The sequence below is a fragment of the Giraffa tippelskirchi genome, chromosome 10 (genome assembly GCF_054371585.1).
Source record: "Giraffa tippelskirchi isolate mGirTip1 chromosome 10, T2T-mGirTip1v1.2.pri, whole genome shotgun sequence".
NCBI lineage: Eukaryota > Metazoa > Chordata > Mammalia > Artiodactyla > Giraffidae > Giraffa > Giraffa tippelskirchi.
In genome coordinates this window covers 122,440,903-122,466,235 of record NC_137284.1, presented here as the reverse complement: position 1 = coordinate 122,466,235, position 25,333 = coordinate 122,440,903, and the positions used below count along the sequence as shown (strand labels likewise).

General features: G+C 41.9%; 1 protein-coding gene and 1 long non-coding RNA gene across 5 annotated transcripts in view; one reads left to right on the top strand and one right to left on the bottom strand.

Moving 5' to 3' along the window:
* Positions 1-25,333, top strand: part of HECW1 (HECT, C2 and WW domain containing E3 ubiquitin protein ligase 1) — a 471,951-nt gene that overhangs the window by 338,642 nt on the left and 107,976 nt on the right. For all 3 annotated transcript variants that reach the window (XM_081535334.1, XM_081535335.1, XM_081535336.1), the window contains 5 exons: positions 8,764-8,906; positions 11,684-11,784; positions 13,636-14,955; positions 19,804-19,905; positions 24,813-24,963. In XM_081535334.1, the coding sequence (XP_081391460.1) occupies positions 8,764-8,906; positions 11,684-11,784; positions 13,636-14,955; positions 19,804-19,905; positions 24,813-24,963 (1,817 nt within the window). The remainder of the gene's footprint in view (positions 1-8,763; positions 8,907-11,683; positions 11,785-13,635; positions 14,956-19,803; positions 19,906-24,812; positions 24,964-25,333) is intronic.
* Positions 23,256-25,333, bottom strand: part of LOC145523996 (uncharacterized) — a 63,239-nt gene continuing 61,161 nt past the window's right edge. For both annotated transcript variants that reach the window (XR_014067013.1, XR_014067012.1), the window contains exon 2: positions 23,256-24,989. This is a non-coding gene — a long non-coding RNA (uncharacterized LOC145523996). The remainder of the gene's footprint in view (positions 24,990-25,333) is intronic.

The following is a 25,333-nucleotide window of genomic DNA, read 5'->3' as shown; positions in this document are numbered from 1 at the left end:
GGGATTGAACCCGGGACCGACAGAAATGAAAGTACCAAGTCCTTTCCACTGGACAACCAGGGAATTCCCTGGTCTTATGTATAGTAGTGTGTGTATGTTCATTCCAAACTCCTGCTTCATCCCTCCCTCCACCATACATTTCCTATTTGGTAACCATAAGTTTGTTTTTGATATATGTAAGTCTGTTTCAGAACAGACTTATTTTCTAAATAAGTTCATTTGTATCACTTTTTAAAAAAAAAATCAGATTCCACATATGAGTGATAACATATGAATTATATAGATGTTAACTAAAACAATTTGTAATGGAAATTAGAAGCACCACATGTTGGGTGTGGAAGCCATTATTGCTGTTTGCCAAATATTTTTGTTCTGTATCTCCCAGACACGTGGTAACATCACACTTCCTATTCTCTGTGGGTGGCTGAGGTCTGTGTCTAGCTGTGATGAAGACTTGGATTTGAAAGTGAACACTTATTTGCAAAAGAAATACCCTCCAGAGTTCTCTTTCCTTCTGTCACTGTGGCTGGCAGTGTTTCAGAGAGTGTCCATTCCATCAGCCTGGCTCCCCGAGAGACTAATGAGCAGTTTCATTTGCCAACCACAGAGCCACTGTGAACAAGGAACAAAACTTTGCTGCTGTAAGTCACTGAGACTTGGAATCTGGTCGTTACTGCACTGTGCCTCAGCCCATCCTGACTGATACTAACATTCAGTTCAGTCCAGTTCAGTTGCTCAGTCATGTCCGACTCTTTGCGACCCCATGGATCTCAGCACGCCAGGCCTCCCTGTCCACCACAAACTCCCAGAGTTTACTCACACTCATGTCCATTATGTTGGTGATGCCATCCAACCATCTCATCCTCTGTCATCCCCTTCTCCTCCTGCCTTCAATCTTTCCCAGCCTCAGGATTTTTTCCAATGAGTGAGTTCTTCACATCAGGTGGCCAAATATTGGAGTTTCAGCTTCAGTATCAGTCCTTCCAATAAATATTAAGGACTGATTTCTTTTAGGATGGGCTGGTTGGATCTTGCAGTCCAAGGGACTCTCAAGAGTCTTCTCCAACACCACAGTTCAAAAGCATCAATTCTTCAGCCCTCAACCTTCTTTATAACCCAACTCTCACATCCATACATGACTACTGGAAAAACCATATCCTTGACTAGACAGACCTTTGTTGGCAAAGTAATGTCTCTGCTTTTTAATATGCTGTCTAGGTTGGTCATAACCTTTCTCCCAAGGAATAAGTTTCTCTTAATTTCATGGCTGCAATCACCATCTGCAGTGATTTTGGAGCTCAAAAAAAATAAAGTCTGTCACTGTTTCCACTTCTCCATCAATTTGCCATGAAGTGATGGGACCAGATGCCATGATCTTAGTTTTCTGAATGTTGAGTTTTAACCCAACATTTTCACTCTCCTCTTTCACTTTCATCAAGAGGCTCTTTAGTTCTTCTTCACTTTCTGCCATAAGGGTGATGTCATCTGCATATCTGTGGTTAGTGATATTTCTCCCAGCAATCTTGATTCCAGGTTGTGCTTCCTCCAGCCCAGCATTCTCATGATGTACTCTGCATATAAGTTAAATAAGCAGGGCAACAATATACAGCCTTGACATACTCCTTTCCCTATTTGGAACCAGTCTGTTGTTCCATGTCCAGTTCTAACTGTTGCTTCCTGACCTGCATACAGATTTCTCAAAGCAGGTCAGGTGGTCTGGTATTCCCATCTCTTTCAGGATTTTCCACAGTTTATTGTGATCCACACAGTCAAAGGCTTTGGTATAATCAATAAAGCAGAAGTAGATGTTTTTCTCGAATTCTCTTGCTTTTTCGATGATCCAGTGGATGTTGGCAATGTGATCTCCATTTCCTCCGCCTTTTCTAAAACCAGCTTGAACATTTGGAAGTTCATGGTTCACATATTGCTGAAGCCTGGCTTGGAAAATTTTGAGCATTACTTTACTAGCATGTGAGATGAGTGCAATTGTGTGGTAGTTTGAGCATTCTTTGGCATTGCCTTTCTTTGGGATTGGAATGAAAACTGAGCTTTTCCAGTCCTGTGACCACTTTTAAGTTTTCCAAATGTGCTGGCATATTGAATGCATCACTTTCACAGCATCATCTTTTAGGATTTGAAATAGCTGAACTGGAATTCCATCACCTCCACTAACTTTGTTCGTAGTGATGCTTCCTAAGGCCCACTTGACTTCATGTTCCAGGATCTCTGGCTCTAGGTGAGTGATCACACCATCGTGATTATCTGGGTCGTGAAGATCATTTTTTGTATAGTTCTGCTGTGTATTCTTGCCACCTCTTCTTAATATCTTCTGCTTCTGTTAGGTCTATACCATTTCTTTCCTTTATTGTGCCCACCTTTGTATGAAATGTTCCCTTGGTAACTCTAATTTTCTTGAAGAGATCTCTAGTCTTACCCATTCTATTGTTTTCCTCAATGTCTTTGCACTGATCACTGAAGAAGGTTTTCTTATCTCTCCTTGCTGTTCTTTGGAACTCCGCACTCAAATGAATGTACCTTTCCTTTTCTCCTTTGCTTTTCACTTCTCTTCTTTTCTCAGCTATTTGTAAGGCCTCCTCAGAAAACCATTTTGCTTTTTTTGCATTTGTTTTTCTTGGGGATGTTCTTGATCCCTGTCTCCTGAACCTCCTTCCATAGTTCTTTAGGCACTCTATCAGATCTAATCCCTTGAATCTATTTCTCATTTCCACTGTATAGTCATAAGGGATTTGATTTAGGTCATACCTGAATGGTCTAGTAGTTTCTCTACTTTCTTGAAAAGGCAAAAAGATAGGACACTAAAAGATGAACTCCCCAGGTTGGTAGGTGCCCTATATGCTACTGGAGATTAGTGGATAAATAACTCCAGAAAGAATGAAGAGATGGAGCCAAAGCGAAAAAAACAGCACCCAGTTGTGGATGTGACTGATGACAGAAGCAAAGTCTGATGCTGTAAAGAGCAATATTGCATAGGAACCTGGAATGTTAGGTCTATGAATCAAGGCAAGTTGAAAGTGGTCAAACAGGAGATGGCAAGAATGAACATTGACATTTTAGGAATCAGCGAACTAAAATGCACTGGAATGGGTGAATTTAACTCAGATGACCATTATATCTACTACTGTGGGCAAAAATCCCTTAGAAGAAATGGAGTAGCCATCATAGTCAACAGAAGAGTCTGAAATGCAGTTCTTGGGTACAATCTCAAGAACGACAGAATGATCTCTGTTCATTTCCAAGGCAATCCATTCAATATCACAATAATCCAAGTCTATGCCCCAAGCAGTAATGCTGAAGAAGCTGAAGTTGAATGGTTCTATAAAGACCTACAAGATCTTCTAGAACTAACACCCAAAAAAGATGTCCTTTTCGTTATAGGGGACTGGAATGCAAAAGTAGGAAGTCAAGAAACACCTGGAGTAACAGGCAAATTTGGCCTTGGAGTACAGAATGAAGCAGGGCAAAGGCTAATAGAATTTTTCCAAGAGAACGCACTGGTCATAGCAAACACCCTCTTCCAACAACCCAAGATAAGACTCTACACATGGACATCACCATATGGTCAATACCAAAATCAGATTGATGATATTCTTTGCAGCCAAAGATGGAGAAGCTCTATACAGTCAGCAAAAACAAGATTGGGAGCTGACTGTGGCTCAGATATTAACACTGGCATACCTGATATACCAATATTTAACCTCTGAAATTAAAAATCAACTAAAGTAAAAAAGATTACTGTTAGGAATTAATCAGAATGGAAGAAAATAATTTTATTTCATCTGTTTCACAACCATTGATTAAGGATACTGTAATATGTAATCAAGACCTTCCCCACCCCAGATAGTCTGAACTGGGCAATGAAAGCATTTACCTCTTTCTCCTTTTCTACACTTGCTGGCCAAGCCATCCATCTTCTGACGATCACAGTCTTCCTTCACTTATTGCTGCTCTTATTTTAAAAGTCCTACAGTATGCTGAATGAAAAATGAATACTGTAGAATAGAATGAAAAAGATATGCTTTCTCCCCCTTTCCCACCCCCAGGAGCCCACATACCCTCAAGGCATTTTCTCCTCAATTCAAAGTATAAATGGGATCCCACTCTTCACATTTTTCTACATCTAGCCTTTTTTCACTTAATTTGTCACATGTCATTTCATGTCAGAGCATATTTATTTACCTTTTTCTTTTTAATGCCAGCAGAGTTCTGTGTTTCAAAGATTTACCATTGTTCATTTAGCTGGCTTCCTATTGCTAGATATTTTTTATATTTTTCCAGCCTTTTATGATGGTTAATAATGCTCATTGAACGTCCTTATAAAAAACATATATTTTGAACACTCATGCAAGTTAATCCAAAAGGAAAAGTCCTAGAAATATAATTCTGAGTTAAAGGGAAGTTGTAATTTAAATGCCAATAAATATTACCACAAACTGCAAAACAATTATACCAAATCAATTTTTGTACTGTTAAGAAAGTTCTAGGACCCACAACAGATTTCCCAACCTGGGGATCTAGCAAAGGGACTGAGAACCCCCAGGGAATTTGACTTCGGAGGCCAGTGGGATTTGATTACAGAACTTCCACAGGACTGGGGAAACAGACTCTTGGAGGACACAAACAAAACCTTGTGTGCATCAGGACCCAGGAGAAAGGAGCAGTGACCCCACAAGAGATTGACCCAGACTTACGTGTGAGTGTCCAGGAGTCTCCAGCAGAAGCGTGGGTAAGCAGTGGCCTTCTACAGGATCAGGGGCACTGAGTGCAGCAGTGTGCACTGCAGCAGCCGTGCAGCCTTTTGAAGGAGGTCGCCATTATCTTCATTACCTCCACCATAGTTTGGTCTCAGGTCAAACAACAGGGAGGGAACACAGCCCTGCCCATCAACAGAAAATTGGATTAAAGATTTACTGAGCATTTCCCTGCCCATCAGAACAAGATCCAGTTTCCCCCACAGTCAGTTTTTCCATCCAGGAAGCTTCCATAAGCCTCTTTTCCTTATCCATCAGAGGGCAGATAGAATGAAAACCACAGTCACAGAAAACTAATCAAACTGATAACATGGACTACAGCCTTGTCTAACTCAATAAAACTATGAACCATGCCATGTAGGGCCACCCAAGACGGACGGGTCATGGTGGAGAGTTCCAACAAAATGTATTCCATGCAAGAAGGCAAAGGGAAACTACTTCTGTATTCTTGCCTTGAGAACCCCATGAACAGTATGAAAAGGCAAAAAGATATGACACTGAAAGATGAACTACTGGCCCAGGTCAGTAGGTGCCCAATATGCTACAGGAGAAGAGTGGAGAAATAACACCAGAAAGAATGAAGAGACAGAGCCAAAGTGAAAACAGTGCCCAGTTGTGGATGTGACTGGTACAGAAATAAAGTCCGATGCTGTAAAGAACAATTTTTCATAGGAACCTGGAATATTAGGTCTATGAATCAAGGTAAATTGGAAGTGGTCAAGAGTGAACACTGACATTTTAGGAGTCAGTGAACTAAAAGGACTGGAATGGGCAAATTTAACTCAGATGACCATTATATCTACTACTGTGGGCAAGAATCCTTTAGAAGAAAGGGAGTAGGAGAATTGAATACAAAAGTAGGGAGTCAAGAGATACCCGGAGTAACGAGCAAATTTGGCCTTGGAGTACAAAATGAACCAGGGCAAAGGCTAATAGAGTTTTTCCAAGAGAACGCGCTGGTCATAGCAAACACCCTCTTCCAACAACACAAGAGAAGACTCTACATGTGTACATCACCAGATGATCAATACCAAAATCAGGTTGATTATATTCTTTGCAGCCAAAGATGAAGAAGCTATATACAGTCAGCAAAATTAAGACCAGTGGCTGGCAGTGGCTCAGATCTTGAACTCCTTATTATAAAAGTCAGACTTAAATTGAAGAAGTAGGGAAAACCACTAGACCATGCAGGTATTATCTAAATCAAATCCCTTATGATTATACAGTGAAAGTGACAAATAGATTCAAGGGATTAGATCTGATAGAGTGCCTGAAGGACTATGGACGGAGGTTCATGATATTGTACAGGAGGCAGTGATCAAGAACATCCCAAAGAAAAAGAAATGCAAAAAAGCAAAATGGTTTTCTGAGGAGGCCTTACAAATAGCTGAGAAAAGAAGAGAAGCCAAAGGCAAGGAGGAAAGGAAAGATAAAGCGATTTGAATACAGAGTTCAGAAAAATCACATAGAGAGATAAGAAAGCCTTCTTCGGTGATCAGTGCAAAGAAATTGAGGAAAACAATAGAATGGGAAAGACTAGAGATCTCTTCAAGAAAATTAGAGATACCAAGGGAACATTTCATGCAAAGATAGGCACAATAAAGGACAGAAATGGTATGGACCTAACAGAAGCAGAAGATATTAAGAAGAGGTGGCAAGAATACACAGAGGAACTATACAAAAAAGATCTTCATCACCCAGATAATCACGATGGTATGATCACTCACCTAGGGCCAAACATCCTGAAATGAGAAATCAAGTGGGCCTTAGGAAGCATCACTACAAACAAAGCTAGTGGAGGTGATGGAATTCCAGCTGAACTATTTCAAATCCTGAAAGATGATGCTATGAAAGTGCTGCATTCAATATGCCAGCACATTTGGAAAACTTAACAGTGGTCACAGGAATGGGAAAGGTCAGTTTTCACTCCAATCCCAAAGAAAGGCAATGCCAAAGAATGCTCAAACTACCACACAATTGTACTCATCTCACATGCTAGTAAAGTAATGCTCAAAATTCTGCAATCCAGGCTTCAACAGTACATGAACCATGAATTTCAAGATGTGCAAGCTGGATTTAGAAAAGGCAGAGGAACCTTTTGCCCGAGATCAAATTGCCAACATCCGCTGGATCATTGAAAAAGCAAGAGAGTTCCAGAAAAACTTCTACTTCTGCTTTATTGACTACGCCTAAGCCTTTGACTCTGTGGATCACAACAAACTGTGGGAAATTCTTAAAGAGAATTTTCAGACCACCTTACCTGCCTCATGAGAAATCTGTATGTAGGTCAAGAAGCAACAGTTAGAACTGTTGGAACAACAGTTAGAACAATAGAGTCTGTTGGACTCCAACCAGACTCCAACCAGTCTGTTGGAACAACAGATTGGTTCCAAATAGGAAAAGGAGTGTGTCAAGGCTCTATATTGTCACCGTGGTTATTTAACTTATATACAGAGTACATCATGCAAAATGCTGGTCTGGATGAAGCACAAGCTGGAATCAAGATTGCCGGGAGAAATATCAATAACCTCAGATATGCAGATGACACCACCTTTATGGCAGAAAGTGAAGAAGAACTAAAGAGCCTCTTGATGAAAGTGAAAGAGGAGAGTGAAAAAGCTGGCTTAAAGCTCAATATTCAGAAAACTAAGATCATGGCATCTGGTCCCATCACTTCATGGCAGATAGATGGGGAAACAGTGGAAACAGTGGCTGACTTTATTTTTCTGGGCTCCAAAATCACTGCTGATGGTGATTGCCTCCATGAAATTAAGACACTTGCTCCTTGGAAGAAAAACTATGACCAACCTAAACAGTGTATTAAAAAGGCAGAGACATTACTTTGCCAACAAAGGTCTGTCTAGTCAAAGCTATGGTTTTTCCAGTAGTCATGTATGGATGTGAGAGTTGGACTATAAAGAAAGCTGAGCATCAAAGAATTGAACTGTGGTGTTGGAGAAGACTCTTGAGAGCCCCTTGGACTGTAAGGAGATCCAACCAGTCCATCCTAAAGGAAATCAGTCCTGAATATTCATGGAAGGACTGATACTGAACTGAAACTCCAACATTTTGGCCACCTGATGCGAAGAACTAACTCGTTGGAAAAGACCCTGATGCTGGGAAAGATTGATGGCAGAAGGAGATGGGGACGACAGAGGATGAGATGGTTGGCTGGCATCATCAACTTGATGGACAGAGTTTGAGCAAGCTTCAGGAGTTGGTGATGGACCGGGAAGCCTGGTGTGCTGAAATCCATGGTGTTGCAAAGAGTCGGACACAACTGAGCGGCTGAACTGAACTGAAATATTACCAGTTCCCTTCCCAATGCTCGAATCAATGTGCATTTCCATCAATTCAGAGTGAGAGTTCTTGTCTCTTCCCACTGACCAGAAGGCAGTGTATGATCAAACTTTAAAAAATCTCTGCCATTATAACCATGAAAAAAAAATATTATGGTGTTGATTCCAAGTGCATTTCCCTAATTGTAGGTGAGTTTTGCCTGTTCTTTCTGAAGCTATGTTGATACCTTCAGTCAAGTATGATAAGGCCTGGGTAGCATTCTTTCCCTTTATGGTTGATTTTATTATTTGAATATCAGAGACTAACCTTATTTTTAGGGAATTCCATTGTGTCCAGTGATTAGGACTCAGAGATTCCATGGCCCTGGGCACAGGTTTGCTCCCTGATCAGAGAACTAATATCCCACAATCCAAATGGCCAAAAAAGAAAGAAAAGAAAAGAACCTTATTCTTAAGCACTGAGGAGATATCTCATTGTGGCCATTATTCACTTCTGGAATAAACAGAGTTCACAGCATTTCTAAAACCTTGAGATAGATAGAGATAGGTGGATATACTCAGGTTGGCAAGTAGAGAGAGAGAGAAAGATTGCTGTTGGGGTGTTTGACAATGACATCATTCAAAGCAGATGGACTGGGGATTGGCCGCCCCTCACACCTCACAGTTAATGGATGTCGTGTGTCTTTTCATTGCAGCAATTCAGCTTTGTGTCCTTGCCCACTGATGTGCTGGAAATTGAGGTGAAGGACAAGTTTGCCAAGAGCCGCCCCATCATCAAGCGCTTTTTGGGAAAGCTGTCAATGCCCGTTCAAAGACTCCTGGAAAGACATGCCATAGGGTAAACCTTGACCAAGAGCTCTGTATCACTAAGCATCATCCAGCAGGCCAGGCCCAAGAAAGGCAATCATACAGCCTCATAGAGACTCAAACTGAAATATTGGTTCTGTATTTCCTTGGCTTCTCCCATTAACTATGTTGTTCAAGCTATGATATTTTATTAAACAGACCCTTCTTTTTTCCCCTTATTTGTTTACCTCAGGTTACTTATGCACAACAGCAAAAATTCCTAAGATGCTAGTGAAAGAAAGCCTTAAGTACAGATAGAAATTAAAATTTGCCTTACCATGAAGAATATAATTTTATTCACATGCCTGTCTTGTGTGTAGGATTTAATCATTTGTGACATTTCCATAAAAAGATGAAATACTGGGTTACTAGACTAGAGTGCCTTGAAAAACGCTAGTATTTATAGAAAATGCTAGATAAAATGTGTAAAATTTTAAAAGCATGAATCCTTATGGAACAACCACAGTTATGCTGCTCACATAGTTTAGTTGTACATGACCTGCATTTTGTATCTTCTATATTCATGTTCATTCAGTGTTCTTGGGACTTTCCTGGTGATCCAGTGGTTTAGATTCCACACTCCCAATGCAGGGGGCCAAGGTTCAATCCCTGATCAGGGAGCTAAGATCCCGCATGCCATGCAGTGCAGTCAAAAAATAAAATAAATAAATAAATAATATTCAAGGTTCTCATTAACCTCTGACCAGATAAAAAATCCTCATACATAATATGCATTTCTATAGGTAATGGCAACCATATTTGAAAACATGTAGAGCTGTGTGTGGTTCTCTGGTCATGGATATGCCTCAGTGCAATACTTAGAATGATACAAGGACATGTAATCAGAACCTTATAGCAGAGAGTTGACATTTACGAGGCTATAGTTATGTGTCAAACAAGATGTTTGCATTTTCCACTAAAACAAGAATATACATAAAGAACATAAAGCTGTCCATGGCACATAGGGACTAAATGATTCCAAACTGTTCATTTTTAAAATAGCAAAATGTATGCCTTTTAAAATAAAGGCTGCTCGGAAGGTGCCCTCGATTCCTTTGCCTATAACATCCCAGCCCTCAGCCATCTGCCTCAAGTCCTCTACTCTCACCTGCCTCAGCTTCATACTGGAAATATCACCGCTGCCTGGAACTCTACGTAGTTAAAGAACTCCCTACCAGTCTCATGCCCCCAGCTGGGTGTAAGCTATTTAAAGGCAGGGGTATGCATTACAAGCTGTGTATCACCTGCAGTACTTTTTACATTGCAGGGGCTCACAAAATATTTGTTGATAAAGTGGTCTCACTGTCTGATATTGTCTTTAGGCCTCCTCTGATTCCAACTAGGCTTGGGGTTCAGGATCTCTTTCTTATGGTCATAGTAGACCTACCTCATAATATTGACCAAAACCCTTGTCAATATTGTAGCTCATTCTAATTTTCCTGCATGTAATGCTTTATTTAGTGGACTTCCTAGGAACTCCAAATATGAAACCAGGGCTTATCAAAGTCAGTGGACCCCTGGGATATATGTTATTTCACAGTGCTGGTGCTTTCTAGGAAGAAACATTGAAACACTATTAGCCAGTGTTTTACCTTTTTATTTGAATGTCACAAATGAATAAATGGGATGAATACGTAATTACCTAAGTAACAACTGGTTTTGGAATATGTCTTTGTTGTTACTGGGTAGAGTGGATTTGTTCATTTCTGAATATCCCAGAGTAGTCACTCTTCTATTTAGGCCAAGGGAGGGTACCTTGTATTCTGCTAAATCCGCATTGTTGATGAAACTATAATAGCAAACTATCAGATTGATTTCTCTCTGGATAGTTGTCTTCCTAGTAATTAAAAATTGCCTTGGGTGAGAAGAGGGAATGGTGCCAGGGTCCAGGGTGGAGTTTCAGAGTCTCTCTGTGGGACCCTGGAGTTGGTGTAATTGGAAGTCACAGGCCAGTGGACCCAGCCCACAAGTCTTGCTTTGCTCTGCTCTGCAGCAGGTCTCTCTCTGAAGCACTCCACAGGGTCTCTGGGAATCAGGATTACATCCTTCCATAGATAGATAGATAGCAGTAAGTAGCTAGCTAGCTAGATTATTACAAGGCAAGCATCTGCTGTTGGCCCTGTCCATAATTAAGGGCTTATTTGGAAAATGTCAGCCTGCACAGGAAAAGCAAGCAAAGGATATCCATGTCTTTTTTCTTCTTCTTCTTCTTTTGTCTAGAACACAAGTTGGAAAACTTTCTGTAAGGGGCCAGATAGTAAATATTTCAGGCTGTGTAGGCCATGTGGTTTCTGTCCCTACTACTCATCTCTGCAACTGTAGCATGAAAGCAGCCCAGACAAGAAGTAAACTAATAAGCATGACTGCATTCCAATAAAGCTTTTATTTGTGGAAACAAATTTGAATTTTGTATCATTGTTACATGTCGCAAAATGCTACTCTTCTACTGTTCTTTTTCTAGCCATTTAAAAATGTTAAAAGCCCACAGCATTATGAAAACAAGTGATGGGCCAGATTTGGCCCATGAACTGTAGTTTGCTGATCCTTGCTTTAGATTATTCAATAAGGATTTTATTGAAGTTTTCACTGCTGTTGAGCAGATGTACTTTCCTATCTTTTCCTTAGGACCATCTTGTATGGTCCTGAGCAGATGTCACCTCCTAATAGCAGGGCCTCCCTGGGCTTGGGTGCCTCAACTGCTGGCATAGTGTGTGGGCTTTAGGAGAACAGGTGTTTACCAGATCTGTGATGGTGCTTATTTCCTTCTAGGGACAGGGTGGTCAGCTATACCCTTGGCCGTAGGCTTCCAACAGATCATGTGAGTGGACAGCTGCAATTCCGATTTGAGATCACTTCCTCCATCCACCCAGGTATTTCAGCATGTATTTCACGTGTTGTCCTAGCCTAGTGTCATAGAGTGGTTCCTTTCTCCAAAATATAATAACCATGGTTCTCTCCAGACATGTCCTAGGTTTTGTGGTTCTCTACCTGTCTTCTCCATTTGAGGCCCAGAAGCCAGTGATCTCTTCTGCAAGCCAGGTTGCTATCCTCCTTTTTATTTTTTGGTGGCGCCACATAACTCATGGGATCTTAGTTCCCTGACCAGGGATTGAACCCGGGCCCCTGCAGTGGAAGCATGGAGCCCTAACCGCTGAACTGCCAGGGAAGTCCCTGTTTTCACTTTGATTGAGAGACTCCTCTTCATTCCAGTGACCTAAAGGTAGAGGGTTAGACAGTGGAGTGGGGATTGACAAAGAGGTCAATATGGGTATGGAGCCATGTCTAACTTAACATTTTACTCCCAATACCCTGGTGGCTCAGAGAGTAAAGAATCTGCCTGCAGTGTGAGAGACCCAGGTTCAATCCCTGGGTCAGGAAGATCCCTTGGAGAAGGGAATGGCTACCCACTCCAGTATTCTTGCCTGGAGAATTCCATGGATAGAGGAGCCTGGCGGGCTACAGTCCATGGGGTCCCAACGAGTTGGACACAACTGAGCGACTAACACACACCCACACCCACACAGGACTTAATCAATAAATGTTGAATCATTGCATACATGAGTGAATGAATGAATGTGATACATGTTATATTGTCAAACTGTGTTTACCCGGTGGATTTTTACAATCTCACAGGAAAAATGAATATTGTAAATTGGACAGAAAACTGTTGAATCATCCTGTGTTTGGTTTTTCAAACCAAAACATATTTCCAAATAAGATTGACTAGATGCCTCATAATCCCACTCCGACTCTTCTCTGGCAGCTCCTTCACAGGTAGAGATCATGCCGAGAGTTGTGAGTTGCCACAACTTTATTGGCAACACATTTATGAGTTGCCAGTAAAGCTAATAAGGCTTTTGAGAATCAGAGTCTGGAGTTTATCACTGTCCCCTCATCAAGCAAAAGTTGCACTTTTCTGTGCCCAATCTACAAAGCAGATTGTGAGGAAACACTTGACTGTTTCATCCTTTCACATCCAGCCTTTCCTACATCCTGAAAATAAAATTGATTCTTCCTTCAGTGTAGCAGTAAGAACAGGTTTACAGTGCACCAGAGAGATTGTTTTTCTTCAATGAGTGGATAGCACAAAGGCTTGAAATGGGAATCCATATCTGGCAGGGATCCAGTAGAGCAACTGGGGGAAGGCAAAGGTGAACCATAGTTGCTGCTCCGTGAATGGGTGCTTGGTATGGAGACCTGGTTTACTTTCCCACTTCAATATTCTCCAGATGTTGGGAGGCTTCAAGTCTGAGCCACTGAATGACTGTGGTTGCGCCCTTTCCTTCTCTCTGGTCACCTAAAAACCCCATTCTGCCACACAGGGGGACTCTGCCATAGGAAGCACTCTGAACTAGTATAATTAGCCCTGCCTGAAGCCAACAAGGAAACTGTAAACCCCACCTCTCATCTCTGAGGTCTTACGTATAGCAGACATTATTGAGCACCTACTTTGTGTCCAGAACAGGGGTAGCACTATGATTTGTGCATTTTGACCAAAAAATGAAGTCCCTTGAAACAGAATTCTCAAATACATCATGACTGCAAATTTTCCTTAACATAAGGAGAACCATTTCTTACAGAATGGGTTTTAGCAGAGCTTTGGTCCATGGGAAACGCTCATCAACCCCTCCATGCGATATCCTAAGGCAGAAATCCCTAAGATCCTCACATGTCCTTGGGAGTAGACTAACACTGTAGTGACATTTTCTTCTTGTCCACAGATGACGAGGAGATTTCCCTGAGTACCGAGCCTGAGTCTGTGGAAGTTCAGGACAGCCCCATGAATAACCTGGTGGCAAGCAGCTGTGGGGAGCCCCCTTGTGATGCACCAGAGCCCTCAGGGACCCCAAAGCCTGAGCAGCCGAGCCAGGGCAGTACTGTGGGCCCTCCAGGGATCGAGAGCCTGGAGTTTACCAGTCTGGTTGAGGCAGCAGCAGGTACCACCGAGGCAGGAGATGATGGCACAGTCTCTGTGGGGCCTGAGGGGGCTGGGGAGCTGCTGGCCCCTGGGCCAGAGGACACAGAGCCCGCCTTGAGTGCAGAAGAACTGGCCGAGCGGCTGGACCTGGGAGGGGAGGTGACCCTACCAGGGCTGCTAGAGGACGGTCAAGCCCCGAGCAGCCCTGGGGAGCCGGTGGCTGAGGAAGGGGCCACAGAGAGCCGGGCCGCGGGGCACGAGGAGGAGAAGGAGCAGGTGGAGGAGGAAGAAGGGGACGTGTCTGCCCTAGGGCAGGGGGAGAACAGGCTGCAGCTGCGGGCCTCGGTGAAGAGGAAAACCAGGCCCTGCTCCCTGCCTGTGTCCGAGCTGGAGACGGTGATCGCGTCCGCCTGCGGCGAGCCAGAGACGCCGCGGACCCACTACATCCGCATCCACACGCTGCTGCACAGCCTGCCCTCGGCGCAGGGCGGCAGCGCAGACGACGATGACGGTGCCGAGGAGGAGGCCACCCTCAAGGATGCCTCAGAGAAGGATGCACTCAGCGAGGTGGACACGGTTGCCGCGGAGCCTCCTCCCCTGGAAGAGGATGGAGAGGCCCCCGAGGGAGCCACTCCAGGCATGGCTCCCCCCGGCCACTCGGGTTTGGCCAACGGCTCAGCCACGGATGGCGACGCGCTCCCCAGCACGGGGAGCGAGAGCGACTCCAGCCCGCGGCAGGTTGGGGACCACAGCTGCTGTGACGCATCCTGCTGCAGCCCCTCCTGCTACAGCTCCTCGTGCTACAGCAGCTCCTGCTACAGCGCCTCCTGCTACAGCCCCTCCTGCTACAACGGCAGTAGGTTCGCCAGCCACACCCGCTTCTCCTCTGTGGACAGTGCCAAGATCTCCGAGAGCACGGTCTTCTCCTCGCAGGACGACGAGGAGGAGGAGAACAGCGCCTTCGAGTCAGTGCCCGACTCAGTGCAGAGCCCGGAGCTGGACCCGGAGTCGGCAAACGGCGCGGGGCCATGGCAAGACGAGCTGGCCGCCCCCGATGGGAGTGTGGCCAGAACCGTGGAAGGTCTGGAGTCCCCCGTGGCAGGGCCGAGCAGTCGGAGAGAAGGTTAGACCTCACACCCCATCAGAGTGAGAATAGGACCACCACGAGGGGGACGCAGGTCTCACCAACATGGTTTAAAACCAAGAGAGAGGATCAGTCCCAAATAAGGTTGCTGCGGTGGCCACGTGTGCCTGTCCTGTACTTATATGTGTGCATGTGTATATGTGTATGTTAGTATTCCAGACTGTGGGTAGCCGACACCCCACCACCGCTCAGATACACCCCAGGAATGACAACTAGCTGAATGTGAGCATGTACTTGTATGTGTGCCTCTGTTTTAACTAATCACTGATTATAGGGTACATATTACCCTCCAGTCTTGACAGCAGCAAGAGCATCAGAGCTAGTATCAAATGATATGAGCAGAAAATGATCAACATTAAGTGGGCAATATGTCAATACCTGCTGACTCCCCACAACTTACAAAGATTAGCAATAAATGTTAATATAAGTGGAAGAACATTGATATCACCTGTTTTAGAATTTAACCTGTGTACATATGAATATGTATAGCCTACATATATGTGTCATGATTTCTGTCTACTTGATTCTGTTATTGTTGTTGGTTTTGTTTTGTGTTGTTTTGTGGGAATGGGGAGCTATTTTGGCTAATGCAAAGGAAGGGTACCATGAATATGTAAACCACTTTGTCTTGAGTAAGATTCTAATCCAACAGGTGCCCTTTTTAGTTTAAAAATGTATTCTGTGTCCTAACCAAAGACCTTTCTTCTTAGTCATGCCGGTGGAAGCATATATAAAGTTAACTTGCATTTCCTAATCCAGAATTGGGAATCACCTGCCAGCCAAGTGACAGTGACATTGAGGAAATAACTTAAAAGTCACATGATAATACAAAACGATTCAGTTGTTTTAAAAGTGAAAAATATAGATTCTGCTACTTTGCTGTTCTAATTTGTTTAAATTAGCCTCCAAACAACATGCAGTGGTATTGTCTCTAGATTGTAAGCTCATCAAGGGCCAGAATTTATATCTTCTTTATGTCTGCTAAGCAAATGCCTGGCACCTGCAAATTTTTATAGGAATATATATGAGTGTAAAAGAAATAATTTTAAGTACTTAAAAGTACCCAATTCTACATTTTGGAGAAAGAAGGGGTGAGGGAAAATGGCACATAGGGTAAGGAGAAGCCCAAGGAAACTGGTAACAAATAAACACAGGAAGAAAACCAGACTACCATACAGTAAACCATAGTGACATACCATACAATATGGAGAAGCACCCGTGAGTATGAGAATGGGGTGGACAATCCCTTGTCTTTAATAGGGGTGTTTTGAGTCTCTTCTTTGTTCTAGGTCAGATGCTATGTGTGGAAGGCACTCAATAATTACAACAGAATTAAAAATAAATGTATCATAAGGCAGTTTGGGGATATACCCATATAAGGGCACAACTGGGAGCTACCAGAGATGTTTCAGACCAAAGCTGGGAAAACTTTTTCCATAAAGGTCCAGATACTAAACATTTTAAGCTTTGTAGGTCAAGAGGCAAAACCAAAGCAACTCTTCTCATCAAAGGGGTGTTTTTTAAGAAAGAAAAAAACATTTTTACCTTTAGAAGTATAATAACCATTTTTACCCCAGAGCCACATAGCTACAAGGCTGAATTTATAGTCTGTCAGTCTGTTGTAGCCAATGGGTATATTTGGACCCATGTCTCCAGTGATAGGAGATAGTCCACGCATGGCTAATTGAAACTTGACTCAGTATACATTGATATTTTAAAAAAGATTCTGCCCATGCCTTTGAGGGTCTAACAGTCCAGCAGTGGGGAACCCATCCCCTTTACCAAAAGGATGAAAAAGTTTTTCAGGGCCAGAGTGGAAGTCTGTGTTTCTAAAGAAATTTCTAGATTCCTGAAATTTTTTGCAGATTGTAAACTCCAAAAAAGTTAAGAACATATGCTTCACTATAGTGATTACTAGGGGCAAAATGAGGATTCCTGGGAAGGACTGTTGATTTCCTGAAGGCTGTACCTATGCTGGCACGTGACTTCCTACAGCCAGTTCTTCTCTCCCTTGGTAGGGAGTCCCCGGGCTAATGAAGTCAAAGTGGTGGATCTGTCCCCCACTCACCACCACAGTTCCAAGAGAACCCGCTCAAAAGAAACAAGTATGCCTGATTATACATACATGTGCCCTCTTCTCCCCTCACTGTGACTTTGTAGATTGCAGATTCTTTCCTGAGGTTAGCCAAGGAAGGTGTACTATGCTCACACCCAGGCAGGTGCATCTGCAGCAGTTTGTGAAGGATGTCTTCTTCATCTACTTTGTGCTTCTTTTCCCTCCACATGTGCCTCTTTTTTTAACCTCAGCATAAAATGGTTTTTAAAAACCTTCAGATCAAATTAAAAAAAAGTAACATAATGCAATTATGGGCAGCCTCCCAGGTGGCTCAGGGGTAAAGAATCCGCCTGCCAAGCAGGAGATGTGGGTTCGATCCCTGGGTTGGGAAGATCCCCTGGAGAAGGAAATGGCGATCCACTCCAGTATTCTTGCCTGGAAAATCCCACAGACAGAGGAGCCCAGCAGGCTACAGTCGATGGCATCACAGAGTCGGACACGACTGAGCGACTAAACAACAATAATGTGATTATGAGCTCAACCCTGGCATCAGGCTCCCCTGGGTTTATCTTCAGTCTCCCCACTTCCCAGCCATGACACTTTAGCCAAGTTACCTAACTGCTCCAAACCTCACGTGTAAACTGGGTGCAAATGTGGAACATACCCTCAAGGGTTATTGGAAGGATTAACTGAGATGATTCCTATGAAGTGCTAAACCTCTGAGTGAGGGTTCTTCCAGGTAGATGAGCAGCAAGGCTCCCTTTTAAATTGGAATACGTTTCCTTCTCAGAAGTTCTAGCAGGTCTGACCCTTGCTTTGTGTTTGAGGTAAGGGGGATGGTGCGGAGCTGTGGCCTCGTGCAGAACAGAAGTGGCTTGCTTCCTCTTGCTTCCATTCCGTTGGCTGAGATGCATCAGTCACATCATTGCATTTGCTTGGGGTTCACGGGAAGGTGGGGTCGGCTCCATTAACCCGGCAAGCAACACTATTATGTTTCCACTAGCTTGGAGGAGTAATTAACCTGATTGGTTGAATTAATTACAACAAGGTAAGTCTCTTGTTTTTTTTTAACAAACTAAATTTAAAACACAGCAGCTGGTGACATAACAACTATACCATTGTTTTTCTCTTTTTTTTCTTTTCAGTTTCTGACATTAAGCACATATACGAACATGAGTGTTATATCCACTAAACACAGAGCCCAGCTTTGGAACAGGAGTCAGTTTGCAAGGAGCTATATGCTGGCATGAGGGAGGGGCACCTTCTTTGACTTCCCTTAGTCTCCGAGGACCCCAGGGGTGTGAGTCACACACCAGAGTTTGCACAAGAAATTATGTTATATATTTAATATTTAAAAGGACCCTTTGTTCCTGAATACATTCCTGTTTTTGTTTTCCAGTTAGCTCAAGGAGTTAAATTGCTAAATTCACTTAATTTCCTTCCTAATTAATTTCTGCTTATGTTTTTAAGTCAGTTCTATAGATCTAGAGCAAAAAAAAATCATCATCCTTTCCATGTATGGACACTCTGAGAAATATTTTTGAAATTTGAGCTCCCACAAAGATCTTAACCCCTGGTTTTCACAGTTCATCTCTTTTGGACCACGGAATAATGGAACACTTGGTATTTGCATCAGCCATGGAAGGGCAAAGGAAGGAGAAGCCTGACTTTTGTCCTTTGGCCAGTAGGGGCTATTGTGAGAAATCCAGGATGGGATGCAGTGGGGGTTACCAGTCTGAGGGCTGGCTCATGGCCTGAACTTTTCTAGCTCCTCACAGATCGAGAGCAATCGACTCTGATTATGTGACCCAAACTGCTGGTACTGGAGGCCTCACATCTACCCGGCCCCTCTACATGCAGTGTTACCAAGACCTGAAGACATCATGAAATAGGAACTCCATTTTAAAACATTGTTCAGTTCATCATAGGTCTGCCTGACAGTAATATTAGCTGTGTCTATCATAATTGGGGCATGCATTCTGTGGACATGTTTATTTCTAAAGTTTCTCCATGTCTGTCTTTCTGCTTCCTTCTGTCCCACTTCCATGTTTCAAGTTCTCCTGTCTCAGTCTTCCTGCCTCTTACCTATTTCCTTCGTCTCTTGTCTTTTCTCTTTCCAGAACACCCTGGTTTGTCTGCTTCTTCCTCAGAATAATTTGAAACAATCACAAGATCCCATAGGTCCTTGGCTCCCCACCCCAGCCCCTAGGTTTCATAAGATAAGAATTTACCTTCTTGGCCCATCAGTTCCTTAACCCCATCTTGAAACAGCAGCAGCTAAGAGTCTCATTCCAAACACAAAATCTGAAAGACGGCCTCTTGGCAGCCCTCAGATGAAATCTACCCGAAAAAAGAGCTGTCATTTTGCACAGTCCCCAGAATTTATGGGACCTTATAAATACTGTTCTTCCCTCCAACAGGCCTGTTTCTTTTCCTGGGCTACTCTCAGGTTCTGCTCATTTTCTTCTAGGTCCCTTTCTGATGCCACCTTCCCCTCAAGAAAATTCAGGTCCCCAATCCTACCTGTTGGTCTGTTATGGTACAAATCAGAACCATGAAAGGTTTGACTATTTGAGTTAAAAAAAATAATAATTCCCTCTATTCACTCATTCATGATGGTTCTGAATGTCACAAACTGACAAACAACCAAAAAATGGATTGCCCACTCTTTGGGGTTTTTTCTTGCAGTAGTTTGTTTTACAGTCATGCTTTTTTGATGACGTTGCCACAGCAATGAATGAATCTGAATATCTTGACTATCTTGTCCATAGGTGAATGTCCTATACTCCATAATTCCCAGCCAGTAAGCCAGCTTCCTTCCTTGAGGCCTGAACATCATCACTACCCAACAATCGATGAGCCTCTTCCACCAAGTAAGCTTTAGTTTTGAAAATCTATGTCTTAATTCTTCCTATCAAATCTAAGCAGGTCAGTATGAACTTTGTGTATAAACATCCAAACTCTTCCCCCACTCTGTACCTTACAGGGTGATCAAAAACCATTATGGCACCTACCATAAAAATTGTTTGGTTGGTTTTTTTGTCAGATGGTTTCAGGATGTGATCTCAAATAGATAACCCATTATTTTCAGTAGCCCTAAACTTCTTAAATGGAGAGCATTTCTTCATAAGACTTGACTAGTCCTTGCAAACTGTTCATGACCCCTATTTTGCAAATTTTACTATTTCATATTTAAAAGTTTTCAGTTCAAGATGGGATAATCCTATTATTCTCCATGGGACCATTTATGGTTCAAGCATCTCCACATAATAAAACATTTCAACTTGCATTTTCCTTACTCTAGATTGTACCCATATGTGACAGCCGCAAATTTTTTCTACAGTTCTTAGAAGTTTCTAGGCAAAACATCATCTTTAGCGGCAGAATTCAATCACATTCTCCTGGTAACCATAATGTGTAATTAATAATTATCTAGCTGGTTATTTGAACTTGGGAAAATCACTTAATCTCTCAGAGACTCAGTTTTCTTATTTGTAAAATTTTAATTTTTTCATCTGCTAAGTTCTAGATTTGGACTAGATAGTCTCTAGATATTGTTCCAATGTAATTTGCCCTTATAATATTCCATTATTATGTTTGTAAGAAGGAACTGACACCCCAGATGTTATATATTCACTTAGCATCACATATGTTCATGAATTCTAGAACATCCCTGTTTTGGTTTCAACTCATTTTTGAAGCAAAGATAACCTTTAAAATTTGATAAATTTTACAACTTCAGAATCTTTCCAGGATGCAAGGAATCAACGTTTCTTTACATTCTTTTGCCTGTGCTTACATTAACCCATTACAGTTTTGAAAGAAGAAAGACTTATTCTTTAATTCATCTGTTCTTGACAATATGATATATGTAACATTTACACCATTCTTCTCCTATTCAGTTGTAATTTATCAGTGATAAAACAGTGTTTTTAATATGTGGACCAATTTAAAGGAACACCATATTTGTTAGAAGAGACCAAGATAGGCATTATGTCCTTTAACTTTTGATGCCTGATTTCTTTCTTTATACATTGATGTATGGATATTCCATAAATGTCACTAGAGGTACTTCCTACTTAGAAAAATACCTATAACATTTTCTCTCCAAGAAAGGAACATTTTCTCCACATCAAAAAACCTATCAGTGAGTGTGCACATGAATTGACCTACAATCCATGCAAGAGTAATAACTAGTTATACATACAGATATTATAAATGAGTATAATATATTCTGTTTTAAAGAATTGCTTTATATAAGCTGCTTTGGATAATGAAAATAAATTTCTTCCAGACAGGTTTCAATTTTCTGTCCATGTAACACTGGAAAATATTAGAAAAGTTGGTAGTGAAGCTAACAGCTAAATTTTCTTAAATAATTTCACGTGGTACATGGATGAATTCATCCCTGATAGTTATTCATTGGATAAATATTTATTGAACACTTATCCTGTATGAGGCACTGTTCTAGGTAGGGCAGACAGGTGAAGGTCCCTGCCCTCAAGGAGCTTACAGTCTAGACTGGCAGAGACAGATAATAAAGAATAAAAAGAATAAATGAAAAAAAAAAAAAAGAATAAATGAAGAAATAATGCAGCACGTTAGATGGTATTAAGTGCTGTCAAAAAGCAAAAGCAGAACAGGGGAAGGAGGATCTGGAGTGTATATTGATGGCCAATTTGCCATTTTAAATAGGGTGGTCAGGTACACTTTATTGACAAGGCAACATTTGAAGCTAGACTTAAAGGTGGTAAGAGAGTTATCCACCCAAGAATTGGGAAGGAAGAACTTTCTGAGCAAATAGAACAGCCTGCCTGGTGGGCTTGAGAAACAGCAAGAAGGTCAGTGTGTCTGGAGCAGATTTAGGAAGTGAGTAAGCAGCAGGTAAAAAGATCTATCAGGAGCCCAGATCACTCACATAGGACTTTGTAGACCACTTAAGAGTTTGGCTTTTACTCTGGATGAAAGGGGAACATTGTAGGTTTCTGAGCAGAGACTTGACATTGTCTGACTTAGGACTTAAAAGTTTTTCTGTATTGACATTAAATTGTGAGGAAAAAAAACGAAAGCCTGAGACCCAGCATAAGGTTCTTGCAGGTGAGAAACAGTGGTGGCTTGGGCCAGCAGGAAGCAGAGGAGGTGAAGAGGAGTGGTCAGATTCTGGACAGATATTTTGTGGATAGATTTGCTGACAGATTGGATATGATGTATGAAATAAAGAGAAGGGTCAAGAATGACCTCAAGAGTTTTAACCTGGATTTAACTGGGACAGAAAGGGAAGGCTGCAGATAAAGCAAGTTTGGGTGGGGAAGAGCTGAAATTTGGTTTTGATCATGTTATATTTGAAATGTCATCCAGGTATTGATGTCAAGAAGGCAGTGAGATATGACAGAAGTTCAAGAGAAAGGCCCAGACTATAAACATGATATTGCACTTGTTAATGTGAAAGTAAAATTTATAGGTTTTATGAGTATAGTAATTAAAATAGGATACATTATTAGGCTCTAAATTGTTCTTAGTCTTCACGGAAAGTATAATATATGACAGATCCCTCAGTCACAAATGAATGGACACACATGAATGACTACTATCCCAAGGTCCTCCATAAAGGTATCCTTTTCAGGAGTCTGTTTTGGTATCACAAAGCCAAGTGCATTGGACATGCTGAGGCTGAAGTTCCATTCAGAAATTTTCTCTTAATGCAATATGGTTCATATAGTATTTGAAACTAAATTCTTTACAAAGCAACCCAGAAAACCCACTTATAATCTCAAATTATGCTTAGCTATTATTTTCTGAATATTTATGAGAGGTTTAATTAGCCCTCTGCCTTCCACATGTTTAATATATTAACAAGAGGTCCTGTCTTTCTGGCTTAACATTCTTTTCCATGAGTGATTTGGCAATACTGAAATTCATAGAAATGATCATTATCATTGCACCATACTTCAGTTCTTTTCCTTGGAGAATCCATGAGACTGGAGTCTTGTCTTTGAAGGAATCCTTCCTTTACACGGGGCACCTGGAGGGCAGGGATGTGTGTTGGTCAGCGATGTGTCCTCAGGACCTGGCCTGATCTCTAGTTCTTAGTGGGTAAAAGGAGGTGTTTGTTCAAGTGAATGAAGTAGCATGATATTCTTCAAAGGTTAACACTCATTCTTTGTTGGATGACAGTCATGTTGGGTTTTTAAAAAAAAAAAAAAAAAAATCCAATTGATGCTAGTTTGGGAATCACTGAAATTTTTTAATGTTTGGCTTGCAATTAATTACCCAGTAGTTACACAAATACACAATTCCATCAATGAGCTAATGAACATTTACAACTAACAGTTGAAAGCTGAGTCATCTAGTAGTCAAATTTAATCAAAACCTTCTAGAGTATATTTATACAGCCTGAGACTATATATTTTTTTCAATTTGTCTTATAGGCTGAATTTGGTATTTTCTGGTATTTTAGATTTCCTCGGGCATTATTTGGCAGTCCCTCAGGTAAATGTCAAACATAAGCCATAATGTTCATAAACAGATAAACCATGCACATATCAAACCAAATATATTTTTTCATTTTAAAAACAGTTGAGAGTTGCTATGTCATTACCTGAATGATACTTTTTCAACAGAATTAAATATCTGACCTACTCCCAAAAGCTATGGCTTTACTCATTTAAAAGGCTGAATAGTTTGCCTCATTTGCAGTCATTTTTGCATTTTATTCTTTAGTGTAACTCATTTTTCAGCATAACTTTATCATGAAGCTGTTATTTCCACCACACTTTCACATGTAGACTCTAAAAGCTTTGCCTATCTCGGTGCAGCAGACATTAAGCTCATCTTCGTTAAGCCCAGGTGTGTACATGTGACTCCCATCTCTCTCAGCTTTAAGGATTTTTTTCATCCTATCACCCCAGTCCGGCCCCTATGTATATCATGGACTGTATCATCTGTGCTTCCAGCTTTTAGTTGGTTGCTGTTGTTTAAATTTGAGAAGTAAAGAATTTATCTTTATCTTGGGCTCCCTCTACTGTTTGGGATGGGTATTTATCAACAAAGAGATACTTAAAAAGCTTGATGCTAGTTAATAGTCATGATTGGTTTTGTTTTGGTCAAAAAATATTTGGCAGCCACAGATAGGTTGAACATACACTGTGAATTCACAACTTATCAAAGGATGGTTTGAATTTAGTTTCTAAGGGTCAAATCTTTCCATTCTTTCTCTCAAGAGGCAATCAATTAAGGCTGTGACGTATTAGACAGAGATTTTAGGAAGCTGCCCCTACATGCAGTATTTTAAAACTGTAGTCAAACCTGGATTTAAGAGGAGTCATAATTCCCTCCTAACCAGCCATCCCCCATCAGATTTAGCAAAGAAAGGACTTTTTTCAGCATCAGAGTGTCAGCTTTCACTGGAGGACATTTCCAATCTTCCAGCTGTTACTTGGTAGCCAAGAAAATTGACAAGATGGAATTTTTTAAAGAAGGAAATAAATATTTGACTTTGTCTTTAGAAATTGTTGGAATTTTAACATAGGTCATCTTTGAGGAACCCCAGTTACTGTCTCAAATGGTCCAGCAGAGAATCGGAGTCCCGTGGGCTCTTTCCTGGCGCACCAACTCCATGCCAATGCCTCAGAGGTCACGCAGGTGCTCTTGGCAGTTCTTGGTCTTCAGCAAGTCACCAGCAGTGAGTTCTACCCGCAGAAGACCTGGAAGTGCTTATCTGTTTCACATGGATCCATAGTTTGTCCTTGATTTTTCTTTTTGCCTTTTTATCACGCGCTAGACTGGGAAGCTCGCATTGACAGCCACGGGCGGGTCTTTTATGTGGACCACGTGAACCGCACAACCACCTGGCAGCGCCCTACAGCAGCAGCCACCCCCGACGGGATGCGGAGATCTGGATCCATCCAGCAGATGGAGCAGCTCAACAGGCGGTGGGTGACCAGCATGCAGTGAGCCCCTAGAAACCATGAAAGGGGAAGGGCGATTAATGAAATTCCCTCTTAGACTTTTATGCTCAGATTGTATGAGGAAACTGCAAAATAATTAACCAATTCATAGTTAGTACTTGGAAAGCTAAATTTATAATTCAGCAGCAGGACATCAGCTAAGCCTGAGTGTCATTTAAAGATGGGGAGTCCTCTGTACACCTTGATGGCCCAGGCTCAAACACAGGTGTTCGTAGCCAGAGGCTCATGGACCACCCCCCACCCAGGTATTCACTGAGGGTGTCAATGTTCCAGGAACCATTCAGAATCTATAAGCAAATTATACATGGATGCACATTTTTCTGCCAGACATTCA